The sequence below is a fragment of the Peromyscus maniculatus genome, chromosome 19, assembly GCF_049852395.1.
Source record: "Peromyscus maniculatus bairdii isolate BWxNUB_F1_BW_parent chromosome 19, HU_Pman_BW_mat_3.1, whole genome shotgun sequence".
NCBI classification, from domain to species: domain Eukaryota; kingdom Metazoa; phylum Chordata; class Mammalia; order Rodentia; family Cricetidae; genus Peromyscus; species Peromyscus maniculatus.
The window spans coordinates 55,723,911-55,743,902 of record NC_134870.1 but is presented as its reverse complement, the minus strand read 5'-3'; the positions used below and the strand labels follow the sequence as shown (position 1 = coordinate 55,743,902).

The following is a 19,992-nucleotide window of genomic DNA, read 5'->3' as shown; positions in this document are numbered from 1 at the left end:
GATTAAAATCATAGGCTCTGACAAGGAACTGCATACCACGATCAACTGTATGTCCTTGAGCAAAGACTTGGCCCTCTTGTAATGTTAGTTTCTTATCTGTAAAATGGAGACACTAATTCGGATCCCTTCTAAACTAAATAAGATAATTCATGTCAAGCACAGTGCGGAGCCTGACGCATAGACTGTGCAGTCAGCCCTGTGAAAATGCTCAATGCTCCATCACAGGAGAATCTCGAGAGCTTGGGAAGCCCTCTCTTGGGAGCATTACCAAACCCCTTCAGTCTGTCAGATGCACAGGAGACATTTAGAAACATTCCTGTTAGTTGCTCCAAACCTAAAAGCCCGGTTAGAATGGGTAGGAGGCTCGGTAGCCCTTTCAAATCAAAGTCTTGCTAAGAGACACACAAAGAGCCAACTCTGCGTTTGCAGTGGGATCAGGTGCAGAAGCTAAGGCGTGGATCCTGCTGTTGGAGATGCAATTGTAATCGAAACGGAGCCAGGTACAGCAGATGAGATGGCAATGTCTATCAGATGTGGCCCTCATCCCTTAGCTGTCTGGGATCTGGAATTTCTGAAGGTGCTAACTTTTGAACGAAGAGAGAAATGAGGTTCACAGACAGGGCCCCATGGGCATCTCAGAGAGGCCTCAAGGATGTTCGCGATTGTGCTTGCCGTGTTGATGGTTAGCGGTCATTTACATTCTATGTGTATCTGTATCTTCAGTTTGGATGTGAGACACTAAAGAAAGTTGGGTGGGATCACTAAGAAAAAAAATGGTAACTCTGTGTATGTGAGAGAGAAAGAAGGTGGGCAGTGAACAACCTCAGATGTTATCCCTCAGGCTCCATCTACCTTGTAAAAATAATTGTATTACATTTATTTATTTGTGTGTGTGTGTGTGTGTGCGTGTGCGTGTGCGTGTGTGTATGTGTGTGTGTAGAGGGTACGCAAGTACCATTATGTGTGTGTGGAGATTAGAGGACAATCTGTAGCTGTCTTTCTCTGTACCATGCAGGTCCTGGGAATGGAACGCAGACTATCTGAGCTGAAGGCTAGTACCTTGACCCACTGAGCCATCCATCATTCCCCACTCCCAATTTTTGCAACAGAGATTCTTTTTTTTTTTTTTTTTAAGATTTATTTATTTATTATGTATACAGCATGTATCCCTTCAGGCCAGAAGAGGGCACCAGATCTCATTACAGATGGTTGTGAGCCACCATGTGGTTGCTGGGAATTGAACTCAGGACTTCTGGAAGAGCAGTCAGTTCTCTTAACCTCTGAGCCATCTCTCCAGCCCCCTGCAACAGAGATTCTTACTTGCTCTTGTTATTTACTGAGTCGACTAGGCTGGCTGGCTGATGAGCACCCCTCCCCCCCAGCTCTGGGGGTCCAACACAGCACATTGAGTGGAGGTCAATGGTTTAGGTTCCTCATTGGACCAGCAAGGTCTCGGGGAGGAAGAGCTGGTACAGATTGGATTTCTATAGCTTGTGATCCTTGGAGGGAGACTCCGATGCTCACGAATGCACCAGGAAGGTGCAGTACAGAGCACAAAGTCTCTTTTCTCCCTCCCCGACCTGCAAGCCAGCCGTGATCTGAACACAGAGGCCATCTCTAGATGCTGTTGTTAACCTCCTCTACTACTGTTTCTACTTCAGTATTTGTTTGCAAAGAGGATGATGCTACGAGAGTTGGGTGAGCATATGATCCTAATACTCTGGGAGGACTTTGTTCTTGTCTAGAAAAGCACTGGCCTAGTTAGGGTTTCTATTGCCATGAAGAGACACCATGACCATGGCCCTTCTTATGAAGGAAAAACATTGAATTGAGGTGGCTCTCTTACATTTTCAGAGGTTTAGTCCACTCTCATTATGGTGGGACATGGCGGCATGCAGGCAGACGTGGTGCTGGAGAAGAAGCTGAGGGTCCTACATCTTGACCCACAGGCAACCGGAAGTGGTCTCAGTGTCATGTTGAGTGAAGCTTGAGCTAAGCTACCCTCTCACAGTGACACACTTCCTCCAACAAGGCCTCACCTACTCCCGACAGAGTCACACCTCCTAATAATGCCCCTCCCTATGGATTTATGAGGGCCAATTATATTCAGACTGTCACAAACACTATGGTGGACTATGAGGGTTTAGGGGACAAACAGACCTATTTGAAATCTCACTATGTGACCCTGGAGAAGTCACCTAGTTTCCCACCACACATGTATTATTCAAAAAGATACAGTCATACAACACAACTTTGGGCTTTACCTCCCCACCCCCACCCCAAATTTAATGCCAGTAAGCATTGCCTGTATTTCAACTGCTGTAATTGTTAATGACTATTTTAAAATAATAAGTGTCTAAGCACCTGTCCTTTCCCAAGGAGCTGTTAGTAATTAATGTTTTCAGAGAGAGGAGGAAAGATTCTCTTCAGTGGTGTAGCCACTGGTCAGTTGGCAGCGCCCCTATGAATAACCTATCACCTATGCCCATGTAAGCAACTCCAGGTAAACTGAGTCACACACATAAAAAGATGTGACAATAGAAGAGAGGCTGGCTGGGAAGAGGAAGGGGACAAGAGAGGGTAATGGGAGGTCAATATGACCCAATTATATTATACACAAACATGAAAAATGTCATAGTGAACTCATTATTATGTATAATTAATATACGCTAGTACAAAAAGCAAACTACAGGGAGTAGGAGTTGAGTGTGTACTGCTCTTGGAGAGGACCTGAGTTTTGTTCCCAGCACCCATGTTAGGTGGCTCACAAAAGACTGTAACTCCATCTGCAGAGGGATCCAGCGCCTCTGCTGTCCATGAGCATCTGGGCTCATAACCTATGCCACTTCCAAGCGACTTGCTTCTCTTCCTGCTTTTCCACCGACAATAAATACTTCACACGAGTTGAGTTCTTTGGTCGAACTGTTAGAAGTGTCTCTGAGTGACATTCTTGGTGCAAATACATCTTTAGGGTTCTTGATAAAAGAGAGTTGTATTGTTTTACATGGGGGAGGCGCAGATTTCATTGTGAATAGCCTGGTGTGTGAGAGAGAGAAAGAGAGAGAGAGAGAGAGAGAGAGAGAGAGAGAGAGAGAGAGAGAGAGAGTTTTCATTTTTACCTGAGCCAGCACTAGACGCCATTGTTAAATATTCAGCATAAAACAGTGTCCCTTGTGGTCATTAGCTTGCCTTCCTGTCATAACTAGCGAGAAGAATCTTTCCTTGTCTGTTTGTTATTCCTGTTTACATACCACGTCTGCCCTTTTATTGAAACAAGCTGTTCCTGTTGAACCTGGATGGGGAGTGTAAACGCTCTCTGTGCAGATGGAAAGTGTTACAGCTTATGCTTGGAAATCCATGCCAATGATTACATCTTTCTATTGTACTCGAAGCTCAGTGACTTCCAACATCACAACATCACAGTTTAGCAAACTCCACGGCTCCGTTTCCCCCCAGAGGTCTTTCTCCCTTCCCTGTAGCTGCCAATTAGAACCTCCCTTGGACTTTCTATTATTGAAACAGGAATATAATTTTAGAACCTAATTTCAGTGGCACTAGTAACACATTTTAAAAAAATGAAACCGTTGTGCCTAGTCAGAAGGACAAAGTCAAAATGCAAAAATCGCAGGGCTTTTCTCCAGATAACTTTTTATCATTTATCATAAAAGTGCATCCTGGATTGAGGCTGAGTCTCCAAAATAAACATTTGGGAGAAGTTTGACACCATTGCCTTCTGGGAAGCAGGTCTAGTCTTTTGTATTCTTTTCCTCCTTAGTTTCCCAGACAAAGGAATGGCGGCCCCACCCTGTCTTGATTTTTAAACACATTTTTTTTTTCTAGCTGCCACCACCCTAGCTTGGGCCTTGTTCCCTTTTGTTACAGAGTCAGCTTCCCACACTGAATGTTTCGGCTGATCTCTGCTGCGCAGGTCATTAGTAATAATTATTAACTGTTACAGACGAAAAATCTGGGACCAGGACCTGTGACTTGAACACGCGCCCTGGCCGCGCCTGCCTTCCCCACCCTCAGCCAGCCCTAGCAGATGGGTGATGGGAGGAGGATCGAATTCCCGCCCTTGGCAGCCCGTCCCGAAGGGAGGCATCCTCAAGGCCACATGGGAGGTGATTCCAGCCAACCTCTGAACCTCCTCTGGCTCTCGCCCAAGGCGGATACCTGGCCTTTCCACTGTACTTTCCTGCCTCTGCCTTTCTGTGCTGGTTCATCCTCATTCCTAAAAAATCTCCCTGCCCCTCCTTCCTACCGAGTTCCTCAGCACTTCTGTGACTCCCATGTCCAGCTCAAATACTGAGGAAGGAGCCGTCAGCATACAGCATGTAAAAGGGAAAGCATTTTAACTCTTCTAGCCCAATAGCCCGGGACATGCCTGCTGCAGGTTGGAAAGTCCGGTGCGTTTTTGTTATGTCCTTCATTTCTTTTGCCTAGGCCTTCCTTGTGTCTCATGATGCTCTGTGTAGGGCTGTAGTTTGGCTCTTGAATTTCTCTCAAGGGCTGGTATGTGGAAGGCTTGGTTCCCTAGCCTGTGGCAGTATTGAGAATTGGTTGAAACTTTAGGAGGTGGGACCCTGTAGAAGGAAGATAGGCCCTTGTGAACATGTCCTGAAAGGGATATTGGGACCACATTCTCTCTCTCTCTCTCTCTCTCTCTCTCTCTCTCTCTCTCTCTCTCTCTCTCTCTCCCTCTCCCTCTCCCTCTCCCTCTCCCTCTCCCTCTCCCTCTCCCTCTCCCTCTCCCTCTCCCTCTCCCTCTCTCTCTCCCTCTCTCTTGACAGGGTTTCTCTGTGTAGCTTTGGTGCCTGTACTGGATCTCGCTTTTTAGACCAGGCTGGCCTCAAACTCACAGAGATCCACCTGGCTCTGCCTCCCGAGTGCTGGGATCAAAGGCGTGCACCGCCGCCACCTCCGGGCAGGACCACATTTTCTTCCTGTTTGTCTCTCTCACTTCCTGGCTGCCATGATGTAAATGAACCTCCTCTACCCTGTGTTGTCACCACAACGTTCCGCTCACCACGGGTCCAAAAGAAACAAGCTGATCACTGTGGATGGAAGCAAACCTTTCTTCTTCCTCAGTTAATTCTCTCAGGCGTTTCATCATAGTAACGGAAAGCTGACTAACGTTGAGGCTTGGAGTCCTCGAGTGGTAGGGAAGCTCCAGTCCTTCCCGGGCAGAGCTTGAATTGCAGTCACTCCTCTGCTCACTGTGTCACCCTGTGCTGCACAAGTCAGGTCTGTGGGGAGAGGACTGAAGTCCAGATGGCCTTTCCACTAGGAGCTCAGTAACCTTTGGCAAGTTCCTCGGCACTGCCCTTATCTCATTGGTAGAATAACAGTGCTCATGCCTAGCAACGTGCCTCAGACTATTTCCAACACAGCTACGGGAGTCGACGCATGTGGGATGACACTTGGCGAACTGTCAGAGGCTACCCAAGAAGGAATCGTCAGTCTTAAGGGTATGGAGGGGAACCAATGACAGAGCTGGACAAAGACTCCTCCCACTACACCCAGGGAGTGAAGACAACCTGTCTTCTGTGAAAGGCCTGAGTGTGCAGGATTTCCACACCCATTTTTTTCCACAGCTGTGACTCAGGGTGAGAGTAGGAAATTGAATCAGATCAGGGGTGGGCTTCTGAGCAATGGAGTTGGAGCTCCAGCACAGAGAAGCCTTTTTATCGTGAGTGAGGATCGTGGCTGAATTGTCTCCACAGTGGTGATGTCATGGTGCCTTTGTTTTATGTTAGCCCTTTTGGCTTCTAGGTTCCTGGGCTTTGGCTTGGAAAGAAAATAAATGCAATCCTGTGTGTGCTGGTAACTGTAGTCAGATTGTTTTCCTAATAGCATAAAGTTTAATTTTAATCTCTATCTTAGATCTATTTTATTACCGTTGCCACATGTGATTCCTTGTCTAATTATGTCTGTCAATAGGCTTGTCCGTGTCTACTTTCAAGAATGTTAGACATATTCCAAACAGAGTATAATATGTGTCCTGGCTCACTGAGATAAAAAGAGGTTTCTACTTCCCTGTTGATGAAGGCTTGTGATGCTGTTTAATTAATTAATTAGTTAATTAATTAATTTTCTTTGGTTTTTCAAGACAGGGTTTCTCTGTGTGGCATTGGCTATCTTGGAACTCTCTCTCTGTAGACCAGAATAGCCTCAAACTCAGAGATCTGCCTGCCTCTCGGGTTCTGGGATTAAAGTCATGCACTACCATGCTTGGCTGATGGTTAGTTTTAAATGGCAACTTGCCACAGCCTAGAATCACGTGAAAAGAGAGGTTCATTTGAATTGTCTAGATCAAGTCAGCCTGTGCACATGTCTACGGGGGTTGTCTTGGTTGTTAATTGATGTGGGTAATGCCTTTCTGTATGAAGGTGGCCTTGAGGTCTATAGAACAGGAGAATACTAAATGAAAGCAAGTAGGCAAAGATCCAGATATTTCTTCTCCCTGCTCTGCATGTGATATGATACTTTAAGTTCCTTTCTTGACTTCCCTGAAATAATGGACTGTGACTTGGAACTGTGAGCCAAATGAATCCCTTCTTCTGCTGAAGCCACATTTGGTCAGAGTGTTTTATCACTATGACAGAGTGAAACTAACCCAAGACTCTTCTTGGGAATGACTCAGGAATAATGTTGACCAACTAGGCACCCTATTGGGGAGCTATGACTGTCAAGATTTAATAGCCTGTGTTTTCATGGCTGCGTGACACTTTACTCCCAAATGTGGCCATTTAAGCAAACACAGGTCAACCATCTCCCAGGTTATGGACAGGTGTCTGGTAGAGCTTAGCTGAATCCTCTGATTCAAGGTGTCTCACAAGACTGCAGTGAAGGCGCCATCTTGACCTAGGGTCTCACTCGAAGGCAAGACTATGGAAGGGCATGGCTACAAGTTCACATGGCTGTTGGCTAACTTCATTTCTTGGGGATTCCAGTACTTGCTGGCTGTTGGTGATGCCTACTTCATTTCTTGCTCCTGAGCATCTCCATAGGGCGGCTGCTCCATCAAAGCCAGGAAGGGTAAAAAGCTACATGGCAAGAAGGATGGCACTGGTTTGCTAACCCGATAATAATCATGACTTTCCATCTCCCGTTGCTATATCCTATTGTTTGGAGGCAAGGCACCATGTCCATCTCCCAGTCAGAGAGAAGGGATTGTACAGGTGTGGGCACCAGCAGGTAGGGTCATTGGAGACCATCTTAGGCTGTGTGTTTTGAGATAAAATCCATCCTCTTTAGAATAGAACATATGACAAAGAACACGTGGCGTAGGACACAAAAATACAAAGTGTATGCTTATATATCATGATGAATGTTATGTTAAGCTGTCAGCACCATTATCTTTGGTAACCAAGTGAAGTCAACCCTGGGCTACACAGTGAGTTTCAGGCCAGCTAGAGCTGTGGAGTAGGACTGTTGCAACTATTCCCCCTGTTTTAAAACAAGAAAAAAAGAGACCTTTTTCTTTCTGAAAGCTTTATTTATTAATCTATGAGAAAGACAACTGAGAGTAAGTAAAAAAGTGAATATTCTGAGTCTTCCTGTCTGAGCTTGGGTCTCCCTGGACACGAATCGAGTTCTACAACAGTGATTTACTCGAGTGGGGCCATGAGCCTTCCCTGCATCTAGGTTCCCATCACTATTATGAATGCGCACAGCCCATCTTGTCTAGTGCTGGTGAAACTTGACTTTGGTTTGTGCTTGTTTTTCCCCCTATTTAAATCTAGATGCCCGTGACAGCATCAGCAATTCCTGTTTTTATTAAGTCAACTCGGGGGGCAGGGGATGTTCGTCATGAAGGCACAATACTGATCTCTCCTACCTTGGTTCTCTTTTCTGCCCTTCGACCCCTCCTCCCCTGTAAACAGTAGTGATTTCATCCATTTATTCACACCACCACCGGTGTCGAGTTGTCAAGTGCTTGCGAGCTGGGCTATTAGAGGGGTGACTATAGAAATCCTGTTGTTTAGCCCTCCTGCCTTCTGGGCTTTGTGATCTCAATGGCTGGATAATTCACAGAGACACGTGGAAGATCTGGAAAACAAGTCATGGTATCAGTGTAGCGGCTCAGTTTCGACCCCCTCCCCCCTCCCCCCTCCCCCAGCTCCCGACCCCCAATCCCTGCCTCTCTTTTTGTTTTCTGCAGGTGTCTTAGTTACTTTTCTATTGCTGTGATGAGACACCATGGCCACTTACAGAAGAAAGTGTTTCATTTGGGCTTACGGTTTTAGAAGGTCAGAGTCCTTGACGGTGGAACAAGGCATGGTGGCGGGAAGAGCTGAGAGCTCAGACCTTGTTCTACAAGTAGGAGGTAGAGAGGAGGAAAAAGACACAGGGAATGGCATCCACCCCTGGTGATGTGCTTCCAGTGACATACCTCCTCCAACAAGGTCACACCTCTTAATTCGTCCCAAACAGTTCTACCAACTGGGGACCACATATTAAACCGTATGAGCCTATGGGGGCCATTCTCAATCAAACCACCACAGCAGGTCTGTAGGCAAGTACAGAGTCAAATAACCAGCAAGGGCCATTCCAGGTGAGAGGAAGAAGGTTGTCCCTGAGGAAGGCAAGTTCATCTTGGGGGCACTTCCCACATGAAGAAGATAAGGGAGACAGAAACCCCCAAAGAAAGTCCTGAGCATTAAGGGTAAACAGAAACCTGTTCACAGTCAACTTTCTATTACAATGATGAAATGCTTTGAGTCGGGCTAATTTATAAGGTAGACAGGTTTATTCAGTACACAGTTTTTTTTTTTTTTTTTTTTTTTTTTTTTTTTTTTGGTTTTTCGAGACAGGGTTTCTCTGTGTAGCTTTGCGCCTTTCCTGGAGCTCACTTGGTAGCCCAGGCTGGCCTCGAACTCACAGAGATCCGCCTGGCTCTGCCTCCCGAGTGCTGGGATTAACAGTACACAGTTCTTGAGGCTAAAAGTCCAAATGGCAAGGTGCAGGTTCTGCTGGAGGCTCCCCAGTGGCCACATGAGTTCATGGTGGATCACAATGTTGATGACTCATGTGATGTCAATGTTCGTATCTCAAGTAGGAAGCCAGAGAGAGGCTGGGTGGCCCAGACTCAGGCCTTCCCAACAATCCTCTTCAGAGAGCTAACTTTAGTTCTATATGAGGACCCAGTGCTCCTGCTAGACGCAGACTCTTAATGGTCCCAGGCTTTCCCACACATGCGTCCTTGGGGAAATGAAAACCCTATCTAAACCACAGCATCTGGTAGGCCTGTACCACCAGACATACTAAGGTCCCTTTCTCAGGAAGCCACATGGTACTAAGAGACTGAGCCTTTTGTGGTAGATTTGGGTTTTGTCTTGGAAGTCTTTATCCTTCAAGAACAAGGAAAAGCAGGGAATGGAATTTAGCATTCACATCCCCTGGGGTTTCACAAGCATTAGTTGTCTACATTAACTCTTACTGCATTTGAAAGACAACATTGTCCGCTCCCCTTTTCTACGGGAAATGTGACCTTCCAAAATGTTAAATTATGCACTGAGTTACAAACTGGTGAATATTGGAGCTGAAGTCTGAATCCAGGCCCATGCTCCTTCCTTCCCTCCCTGCCCCTCTGTCTTCTTCCCTCTGTTCCCTTCTTCTTTCTGTTCTTCCTTTTTTTCTTGAAAAAGTCCTCACAGTTTAGCTCAGGCTAGCCTCAAATCTGTGCTAGCCTTAGCCTTAAGTGCTGGGATTATAGCTATGTACCACTGAGCCTAGCCCCCATCCTGGCATGGGGTGGAGCATGGTGGTGGGCTGGGAGGGCTACGGCATAAACCTGAAGATCAGTAGTTGGCCCAGGAATATTTTCACTGTGGTGTGGTCCACAGCATCTGTCTCCATTCCCCGACACTCAGCTATTTCCAGATGGCCTACTGGAGATCCAGGACATCTCACACTGAGCCTTGCCTTTTGAAAGTGGACATGCCATATCCTGTCATGCCAGTTGGGTATCCTTCATTCTGTGGGAACCAGTGCATCAGGATTTAAACACTCTACCACTGTTCTAACCATTCAGTCCCTTGAGATGGTGACTTTTTGCCACATCTCTGCCTGTCCTGTTGGTATCTGGAATAAGAATTCCAAGGAGCAGGAAGAGGATTTAGGTAGATTTGATCTTAATTAAGTCAGTGTGCATTACTAGTCAGGAAGATTAACTTTTTTCAATGTGCAGCAACATTGATTTTATAATATCATAGGATTTATTACAATGCTGACATCAAACAACCTTCCTTTTTTAAGGTGCATACAGTGTGCATCTTAAGCAGTGATGTATTGACGTAGCAATGGGAAGCCTACCCAAAAGACTGTAAATGATTTAATGGCTCCTTACAGCTAAGCTGAGGGTAGTTTCCAAGGATAGGTGGCCAGAAAATCCCTTGAATGCTACAGCTATTGATGAGTTAAAAAACAAAGTATAAATTGTGTCTATTTGCTGTTTCCATTCTTCCCGTGTGTGTGTGTGTGTGTGTGTGTGTGTGTGTGTGTGTGTGTGTGTGTGTGTGTTTGAGACAGGGTCCCATAAGGCACAGGCTGGCCCTCACTACTGTAGCTGAAGCTGCCCCTGAATTATTGATCCCCTTGCCCTCTCCTCCTTAGTGCTTAGAGTTGTGTGCCGTCACACCCATGTATGTGGTCTTGCTTGTTAGGCAAGCACTCTATCTAAACATCTTCAGCCTTTTTGTTTGCTTTTTAAACTGAGTTCCACATGGTGTAGATTAGCCTCACGCACTGTGTAGCAGCCCAAATTGGCCTTGAACTCTTTCTGTGTGCACATGTTCACGTGTGTGTTCTTTTGTGTGCACATGTTCACGTGTGTGTTCTTTTGCTCTCTATCTCCTTTTGCGGGACAGAGCCTCTCGGTGAACCCAGAACTAATTAATTTGTCTAGACTGGCTTAACGAGTGAGCCCCAGGTGTCTGTTTGTGTCTGCCTCTCCAGCACTGGGACTCTAGGAGCTCGCTGTTGTATCGGGCTGGATTTTAACATGTGTACTGGGGATCTGCACTCAAGTCCTGGAACTTGCTTGGCAAGTCCTGTGTCAACTAAGTCACCTCCTTGGCCTTGAACTCTTGAGCCTCTGTCTCTACCTCACAGATGCTGAGATGACAGGTGTGTGTCACCACATCAAGCTTGGTTTTTCCTTTTAGTCCATAATTGTAATATACAGATTAAGGGGGGAAATGCCATCTTGAGAGCTAACCAGATGGGCTCATTGGATAAGAGTGCTTGTCATCAAAGCGGACAAGATGAGTTCTATCCCTAGAAGTCACGTGATAGAAGGAGAGAACTGACTCCTGAAGTTGTCCTCTGGCCTCTATATGTGAGCCCAAGTGCGCGCGCGCGCGCACACACACACACACACACACACACACACACACACACACACACCAATGCTTGTTAATAAAAATACCGCCTCATAGTCTTATTTGGTCGTGGATATGTAGGAAGGTTCACAACCACAGCATCCTCACTTCAAGGGGAGATGCTAGTGTGCCATCCTGTTGGCTGTCTGCTGTACATCTTTTCTGGTTTACACACCTGTGAAATAGTGAGGGAAATAATACCCCCTAAATCAAAATGGCAACTCTTGTTATTAAGGGACCTTTCCCACCACTTCACCTGGTAGTTTATTTCACATTCCCAAAGTGTGTGCTGTTTACCCAGTTCATTGTGAATTCTATTTGGCTTTGGACATTCAGTGTTGACCAGTTGTTTTATTGACCTTACTTGCTTTCATTACAGTTTCAGGGTCAGCAGACTTTTTCTATAAAGGGCCAGAGAGTAAATACTTTAGGATTCGAGTCCTCATCGTCTCCATAGTGAATACTGTAGTTTGCACGCCTCCTGTAGTACTGATGTAGCCATACACAATACTATCTAGATGAATGAGCAAAGATGTTTTAATAGGACTTGAAGAAAACAGGCAATGTGCCAACCCGAGCCCCTGGGCTATAATTTACCAACTGCTGTCTAGACTACTAGCCCTATAAGGACAGAGCCAATTTGCATCCTCTGTAGCACACAGCGAACCTGGCCTGGGATATTATGATGAGCACGAAAGGTTGGTCCTTCCATGCAGTGTCTTCAGAACCTTACTAGACACACTGCTGTATTTACTATGCATGCTAAGGTCTTGAGGGAACCGGTCTCTGAAAGAGCTCCATCTTGCTGGGCTTGTGAACTTGGCTGTTTTGTTGATTTGTTTTCCTCTTTACTGAACTTCAAACTTTGAGCCTTCATCCAGTATTGTTGGAATCTGATACCAGGTAGTAGGTATGAACTGGGGGCAGGGGGTAATAGCCAAGGATGTTGATAGCAAGAACTTCTCAAAGCACTCTTTGTCTCCAGATCTTTGAATGCCAGATACGTGGCTCTGGGTTCCTGTAGACTGTGGTCTAGTCAGGTTCCTGTGTTCAAAACTGTGAAAATGCCAGGCAGGAAACAAATGGTAATGGTAGCAGCAGAGGTGGACAGGTACTCACCTGTTCTGTGTCATCAGCAGATGGGGACTTGGGTGTTACAGTCTGAAGAGTGAGAACCGCTCATGCTTAGACCAAGGGGAGAGCATTTCAGCAGCAGGAAGAACATGATCAAAGGCACTGAGGCAGGGAAGGTGTGTTTGGTGAAGAAACTGAGCAGCCCTGTGAAGTGGATGCTGTTATCCCATCTTACCGTGGAGGGGACTGAAGTTTAGCTGCTGAATGTCAGTCAGGACCAAACCCTCCTTCAGGGAGTGTATAAAATACTAAAAAGTGGGAAAACACCATCTAGAAACATTTTTAGGTGGTGAGATATAACAAATGTTTCCACTTCAAGCATTGCCATGTACACGTTGATTAGTAATGGATACAGGAGTGGTTAGCTCACCCAGAACAGAGAGCATATTATGCTCTATACTAACTAAAGCATAGATGCTACTGTATTGTAAAACCAAATAAGGGTTAATTAAAGTATAAGTAACATCCCAGGCATTGATAAACCTACAGAAATCTAAAAAGAAGAAACACGAACCCCACAATAAACATCAAAACCAACCCAAACCAAGAGCTGGTGTGTCCGCTGGCCATTGACATGTGTACCAAAGAAGGAAGAAATCATGCTGAGTGGACCCAGAGAGGAAAGGGTCATGCCCGTGCTTGACCATACCAAGCAGACTCCATTTTTAAGGGAAATGGTAGTCTCCAAGTTTTACTTCCCAATGAGAGAGGGATACATTTTAGAGATAATTTGAGGCCAGGAAGAGCTTGAAGTCTAGATGGGCCCTTCTATTTGCTGTTGTCAATAACACTTATCTACTGATGAAAATAATCACTAACAGCAGTACCAGCTAATGTTTATGAAGTTGTTGCTACAAGTGTTCTGCCAACTTGAGCACTTGGCAGGCATCATCCACTTACAGATTTATTTTTAGCTATCTATGTGTATATGAAGACATGCTTGAGGGTGCCCTTGGAGGGCAGAAGAGGGCATCTGATTCCCTGGGGCTGGAGTAACAGACAGCTGTGAGTTACCCGATGTAGGTTCTAGGAACCGAACTTGGATCCTCTGGAAGGGAAGCCAGGGCTCTTAACCACTGAGCCTTCTCTCCAGCCCCAACCTTCATACTTACAATGGTGCATGCCAGGTGTTGACATTTGTGTGAATAACTATTCTGCATCTATGGACTTATAGCTCACCTTTCCCCCACAGTGCATTGTGACATCACTCAAAGCTTTTTCTGCTTGTCACGGTCTATATTGATGTACACTATTCCACAGAAGAAGGACCCTGATTTATTTGTATAATTGACACTCTTTAGACAGACACAGGCTTGCTTCCAATTTTTATTGTTTTAAGGCACACTAGACAAAAATCTCCAGGTAAAATTTGAAATTTTTTAAACCTGTTGGTGTAAATACTAGTCTAGGTATCTAAGATGCTGGGCTCTGTGTAAAACATGCACTCATATAAAGCGTTCCTCTGCAAACAATTTGTACCCAATTAAAGTACATAATAAGCAGCTGGCTGGTGGTGGCCATGCCTTTAATCCCAGCGGTTGGGAGACAAAGGCAGGCAGATCTCTCCGAGTTCAAGGCCAGCCTGGTCTACAGAGTGAGTTCCAGGACAGCTAGGGGCACACAGAGAAACCCTGTCTCAGAAAAACAGAAAAAAAAAGTACATAATAAGCTATACCACAGAGGTAGAGTCTAAGAGATAGTTCTTGGAAAGCAATTGTTTTAGACCCAAGGTTTTTAACGTTCAGGATTTTGGTTTCTTCTCCACAGAGAACTAGCAAAACACTTTCATCAAGGTGCTATGAAACTTTCAAAGGAGCAGTGTTTCCAGAACCCGTAGTCCAGGGTCTGGTGTATAGTTAATGCTAAGTGAATGTGGGCTGCTTCTGCTCACAATGCTAAGTACGTGACAGAGTAATACATAGGTAAATGTCAGGTTGTATGACTGTCTTCAAGTAACCTGAGGAATTTGTGTCAATATTTTCCCAATGTAAATAAAGCCCAGGGTGTCCTTGTTCCTGGTGTAGTCACTTTATGCAATGATATACCCACAAACAGATTCTAGGTAGAGAAAGTGGGTGGTGGTAGATGGGTAGGAGATTGAAGAAGTGTTTGTTCCCTGAAAACTTGGTCCGAGGTTATATTTAAAGTGTGCCACTGATTAAAGGCTTAAAGTAGCAGCATTCAGGAAATAGTCCTCTTGAGGCAGTGGTGTTCCAGCTCTTCCAACAATCTAAAGTAAGACATAAAATTCCATGAATACATATTAATATAATGCAAATAAATGTGTGATTCTTGGTACTATAAAGCCTTTTTTTTTAAATCAGAGAGCACTTATTCTTGCTACATGAATCATTCTTCATTACTGATTAGCCTATTTCATTTTTATTTTAACATTATGACCCCCCTAAATTTATTACACTGAGTAGAGGTGAACAATTTGAAATATTACTTTAAGGTTTGTGTGGCCTTCCAGATATAAAGAAGGATTAAGAGAGATTGAGTCTTACGGTTACATTTTTTCTTTGTATGTATGATATGTGGGTACATGTGTAGGTGCAGGTACATGTACGTGCGAGGGGACCAGAAGTGACAGTGGATGTCCTCCTTAGGTCCCCTTGCTCTTGCTTTTATAAACTGAGTCATGTCCTTCGCCTCCTTTGTGTCTTAGTCCTTGTCCAGCACTTTACTGATAATGTGTTTGTTCTCATTGCATATCAAGTTAAACTTTCAGATCATTTTTTGTGGATAATTGGCATGTCGGTGAGGAGGTGTTCTGGAAAATGGGTCTTAGGACAGGATGTAGCAAGATACAGCCCAACTAGGAAAGTCACCATTCACTCTTGCCTCTTCCCTTTCTCTTCAGGTAGTTCCAATCTGCCATCAGAATGACCTCAGAAAGAGACTCCGAAACAACGTTTGATGAGGACTCCCAGCCCAACGATGAAGTGGTTCCCTACAGTGATGATGAAACTGAAGATGAACTCGATGATCAGGGGCCTGCACTTGAACCGGAACAAAACCGTATGAACAGAGAAGCAGAGGACAAGCGGGAGACATTCCGGAAAGGTGACTGGGTGAAGGGCCTGCTGATGCTATATCTGTGTGGATGCTTTATGTGTCATGGGAAATGTACCAAAGTTGACTGGTCCATTTTGTGTGGTCCAGGAGGATATCTTTCTTCTTTGATGCCCTCCTAGGATGGGACTGAGCAAGACCCATCATTCCCTATGTGGTAAGGCTAGGAGAACATATCTGACAAGTTCTGTCTCGAAATTAGAAGGTTTGGCTAGTGCACATATTTTAAAGTGGAATTGTGTGTAGGAAGAATCGGCTTGCTACTACATTCAGGAATCTAAAAAGTATACATGCCGATCATAATAATAAATACATTTTTTTATTTAAAAGATTTGCCTTTATTTAAAAGATATGCCTTGACAGCATAAAGTCAGTAATAACCAGTGGATGGATACGTGATACACATGTGTGTAGGAACCGATGTGGGTCCATTAAGAATTTATACCTGAGGCTGGGGAGATGGCTCAGTGGGTAAAAGCACTTTGCTGCATAAACCTGAGGACTTGAGTTCAAATCCACAGCACCCTCATAAAAAGCAGGGTATGGCCACTCACATGCCTGTCACCCTAGTTCAATGTCGGACAGAGGAGCAGGGGGCTTGCTGGCTGCCAGCCTCGCTCCAGGTTCAGTAAGAGACCTTGTCTCAAGGAAATAAGGCAGAGAGTGATAGAGTAAGACACCTGACGTCTTCCCCTGGCCTCTGCACACCTGCCCACGCACACTCGTGGATCACACACCATACACTAATGTGTCAATGTGTGTTGGCTCATGGCCCACAAATAGATCCACAGGAGCAATTATCCACGTGCTGTTTTTACACTGTGCTGGAATAATTGTGCTTTGGTGATTCTTCAGCCTGTGGGTACCACTCTTTGAAACGCTTTTTTGTTTTTCCTCTGCGCATCAGAGGTCAAGGGGATCACACAGTGAGGGCAGCTTCCCAAAGAGCTCTCAGAGTCAAGGACCTTTTGGAGGAGTGGTGTTGGAATATGTCATCAACTGTACATTTTGGGGGATCAGGACACAACTCTGAGCCTCTTATAGTCCTCATCAACTTATTCTTTCTATTGCTTCCTGTCACTTTTAAGGGACCTTGAAGTCCCTATACCTTCTCTTCAGTTACTTTGGCCCTCCAGAAAGAATTTACGTTGATTGTGTTTGCTTGTTTGTTTTTATTAATTCTTTGAGAATTTTATACAATGCATTTTAATTATATTTACCCCCAGTTCCTTCTTTTAGTTCCTCCCAGTTCTACCCCCTCAGTTTTGTATCTTCTTTTTCTTCAATTTAATAACCCTGTGACTCCAACTTGTGATATCCACATACCATCCACTGGCACATGCATGGTTGGTCGATCTACCAGGAATCACACTTAAAGAAAACTGACTCTCTATCCCCCAGAAGTCATCAGTTGTTTGTAGCTCCTCAGTTAAGGGCAGGAGCTTCTAAATCCACTCCCATTCCTTGCTTGAATTTGGACTGGATTGACCCTGCGCCAGCAGCCACAGCTGCTGGGAGTTAATGAGCACCTTGGTCCTGTCAAATCTAGAAGATTCTTTCTGCTCTGGTCCTCTCCAACCTCTGGCTTTTCCAATCTTTCTACCATCTCTTCCTTGGTGATCCCTGAGCTTTGGGGAGGAATGTGATATGGATGTCACATTTGTGGATGAGCACTCTTCACTGCATTTAACAGCAATTAATGAGGCAATTTCATGTAGTTTATCTGGTAGTCAAAAGAGGTTTATTTCAGGGTGCAGTCCAGCATGGCTCTCTGGAGAACTCTGACTTGGTCTGCAATCCAGCATCCAGGATCACGAGGAGCCAAGAGAGCTGGCATGTATGCATCTCAGGTCTTGAGGGCTCCAGTCTCGGCCACGCCCCAGGGGCAGGTCATGGGCAGGTGTGGCAGTTACCTGCTACTTCACTAGGGGCAGTGCTTCAAGGTCAGAGCTGGAACAGCTGCCCACTACAACTGCGTTTGGACCAGTTGTAAATTTCCGCACTAACTGCCATCCATTGCATGAAACGTCTCTAATGAGCTGAGGGAGCTGCACTAAACAATGGGTAAAGAGATACAGATTTAGAAAACAGTTTCATCACTGTGTCCATTTGGGAAAATAATAATAATAATAATAATAATAATAATAATAATAAGTTCACCCCTGTAGACTGTAAACTCTTTAACCATTGGTTCTTGGTTCAATTTGCAGTTCTAGACACACATTTCCGTCTGTGGAGTTGGGCCTTAATTTCGAGCAGAAAGTGGTTGGTTACCAGCACAACATTCACACCACTATTACGCTCTTGGTCCCATCTTGCCACGCTGGCCATTACTGCAGTTCAGAGTTCACAGCTGAGTAAGACTATGGATGGCTTTCCCTACCCAGCAGCCTTCAGAGCACCTTCTAGTATTAAGAGAGCTAGCCAGCAGGGAGGAAGCTTCCTGTTCAGTCCCAACCTGACTTCTCCATGTCCTGTAAGCAATGTGTGTTGGTATCATAAGGAATTTTTTAATGGGTCTCTACTTGCCAGGAGGGGCCAGTCTGCAGTATGCCCCTTGCCTGAATCAGGCCAGCTTCAGACACATGGGGAGCTTTTCACATGGAAGGACAGACAGGAAACATTTCAGGCTTGGCAGGCCACACAGTCCTTATGGCAACTGCTCTACTCTGTCTGTAAAGTGGCTGTGGACAGTGGTCACTTGGGGCTGCAGAATGTGGCTTACTTTCATCCTTATACTTTGTCCTGTGGCTTTATTGGTTCCTGCTGCTTGCCCCATCCTTAAAAAGCAAATGTGATCTTCTTTTGTGGCTTGTCTGCTCCTGAAAAAAACTGGGTCTTTGGAACCCAGACTTCTCCGGGATTCAGATTAATTTTTTTTTCCTCTCTGGCTGCCCAGATGCTAGCAGGAGGAACAGTTTTTCATGGCTGAGTGTGCCTCACTGTGACTTCCAGCCTTCCAGATGGTCCCCCAGCTCAGCCCAAGAACCTCTGCTTCCCCTGAAGTCCTGCCCATTTCATCCTCCAGGTTTCCCACAAGCCCTTGTTTTCTCCTCTGGCCCCTACTCTGCTTTTTTGTGGTCTGTACCTATTTAAGCCCCCCTCCACCCCCAGTAGTTCTCACATGTAGAAAGTAACAAATGCCAGGGTAGCCGCACATATCTGTAATCCCGGAACTCAAGAGGCTGAGGTAGGAGAATCACAAATCCAAAGCCAGTCAGTCCCAGGCCAGCCTGGCCTACATACCAAGATCCTGTGTCCCAATCAAAGAAAATAAAGGGGTGAGTCTGTGATCCCCCACTTCTATATTGGTATTTCTTCCTAATTCTAGTGAGACTGGGTCACTCTCCATCCCCTACTCACCAACTGTGGTGGAGTACAGTCTCGGGGGGAGTGTGTGTGTGTGCGCGCGCGCGTGTGTGCATGAGTGTGTGTGTGTGTGTGTGTGTGTGTGTCCATGTCTGTGTGTACAAAGGGATTGAAAGAGGCCTCTCCTACCACAGCCTCTGAGACCCAGGGAGGCCATCTGCTCCTGTGGGTTACCAGCTCTCGCGCGTTCACATCACTTAAACGGGTTGGATCTGTGGGATCTCCCCGTCATTTTACACCCAAGCACAATGGGCTTGCTGCCCCAAGTAGAAAGTCTGAAACTCAGAATCCCGACTGAAATTAAGATGAAATCACATTGACCCAAACAGGAAGGTGGCCTCTTGTTTCAACAGGTCCAAACTGGAACTGGTGGAATGGGGACAAAGCTGAAGTAGCCGGACAAGTTCATAGGGAGTTCTAGCTGATTGCCCCGTGTGAATAAAAACATGCTTCTTCCTCATTCCTTCCCCTACTGCCTAGCCTGGTATCCTAGTCTCGGAGTCTGTGGTGTGTAGATAGATATCTTGGGAGTTGGCAGGAGTTTGGTATCTGTAGGGTGAAGGGCAAAGGCTTGCAGTTTGTGCCTGGGGCCACACAGTCAGATAAATGGTCCAGGGAAGGGTTGGATGCCCACAGAAATGTTGGGAAAGCACATCAGGGCTACAAACGTCTCCTCTGGTTTTTTCCAACTCAGCCTGTTCTCTGAGGTGGTTAGAGCCCTTTCCTGATCATTTGATGACGGATAATCTTTTTCACAGATTCCTTTCCTTATTCTATGGGCATTGATGGAGCTTGGTCTTCTAAAAATAAAAATTGTTTTAACATTCAGCGTATGTGTGCACGTGCGTATGTGTGTGGTATGTGTGTATGTGTGTGTAGTATATGTGTGTGTGGTGTGTGGTATGTGTGTGTATTGGTGTGGTATGTGTGCATGTGGGTATGTGTATATGTGTGTCCACATGGTGTGTGTGTGTGTGTGTGTGTGTGTGTGTGTGTGTGTGTGTGTGTGTGTTGAGTGTGTGTATTGGTA

General features: G+C 45.5%; 1 protein-coding gene across 1 annotated transcript in view; it reads left to right on the top strand.

Moving 5' to 3' along the window:
• Atp8b1 (ATPase phospholipid transporting 8B1) overlaps positions 1 to 19,992 on the top strand; it is a 130,310-nt gene that overhangs the window by 44,477 nt on the left and 65,841 nt on the right. Inside the window, exon 2 of the mRNA XM_006985186.4 lies at positions 15,382 to 15,584. Coding sequence (XP_006985248.1) covers positions 15,404 to 15,584 — 181 coding nt within the window. The 5' untranslated portion in view covers positions 15,382 to 15,403. The remainder of the gene's footprint in view (positions 1 to 15,381; positions 15,585 to 19,992) is intronic.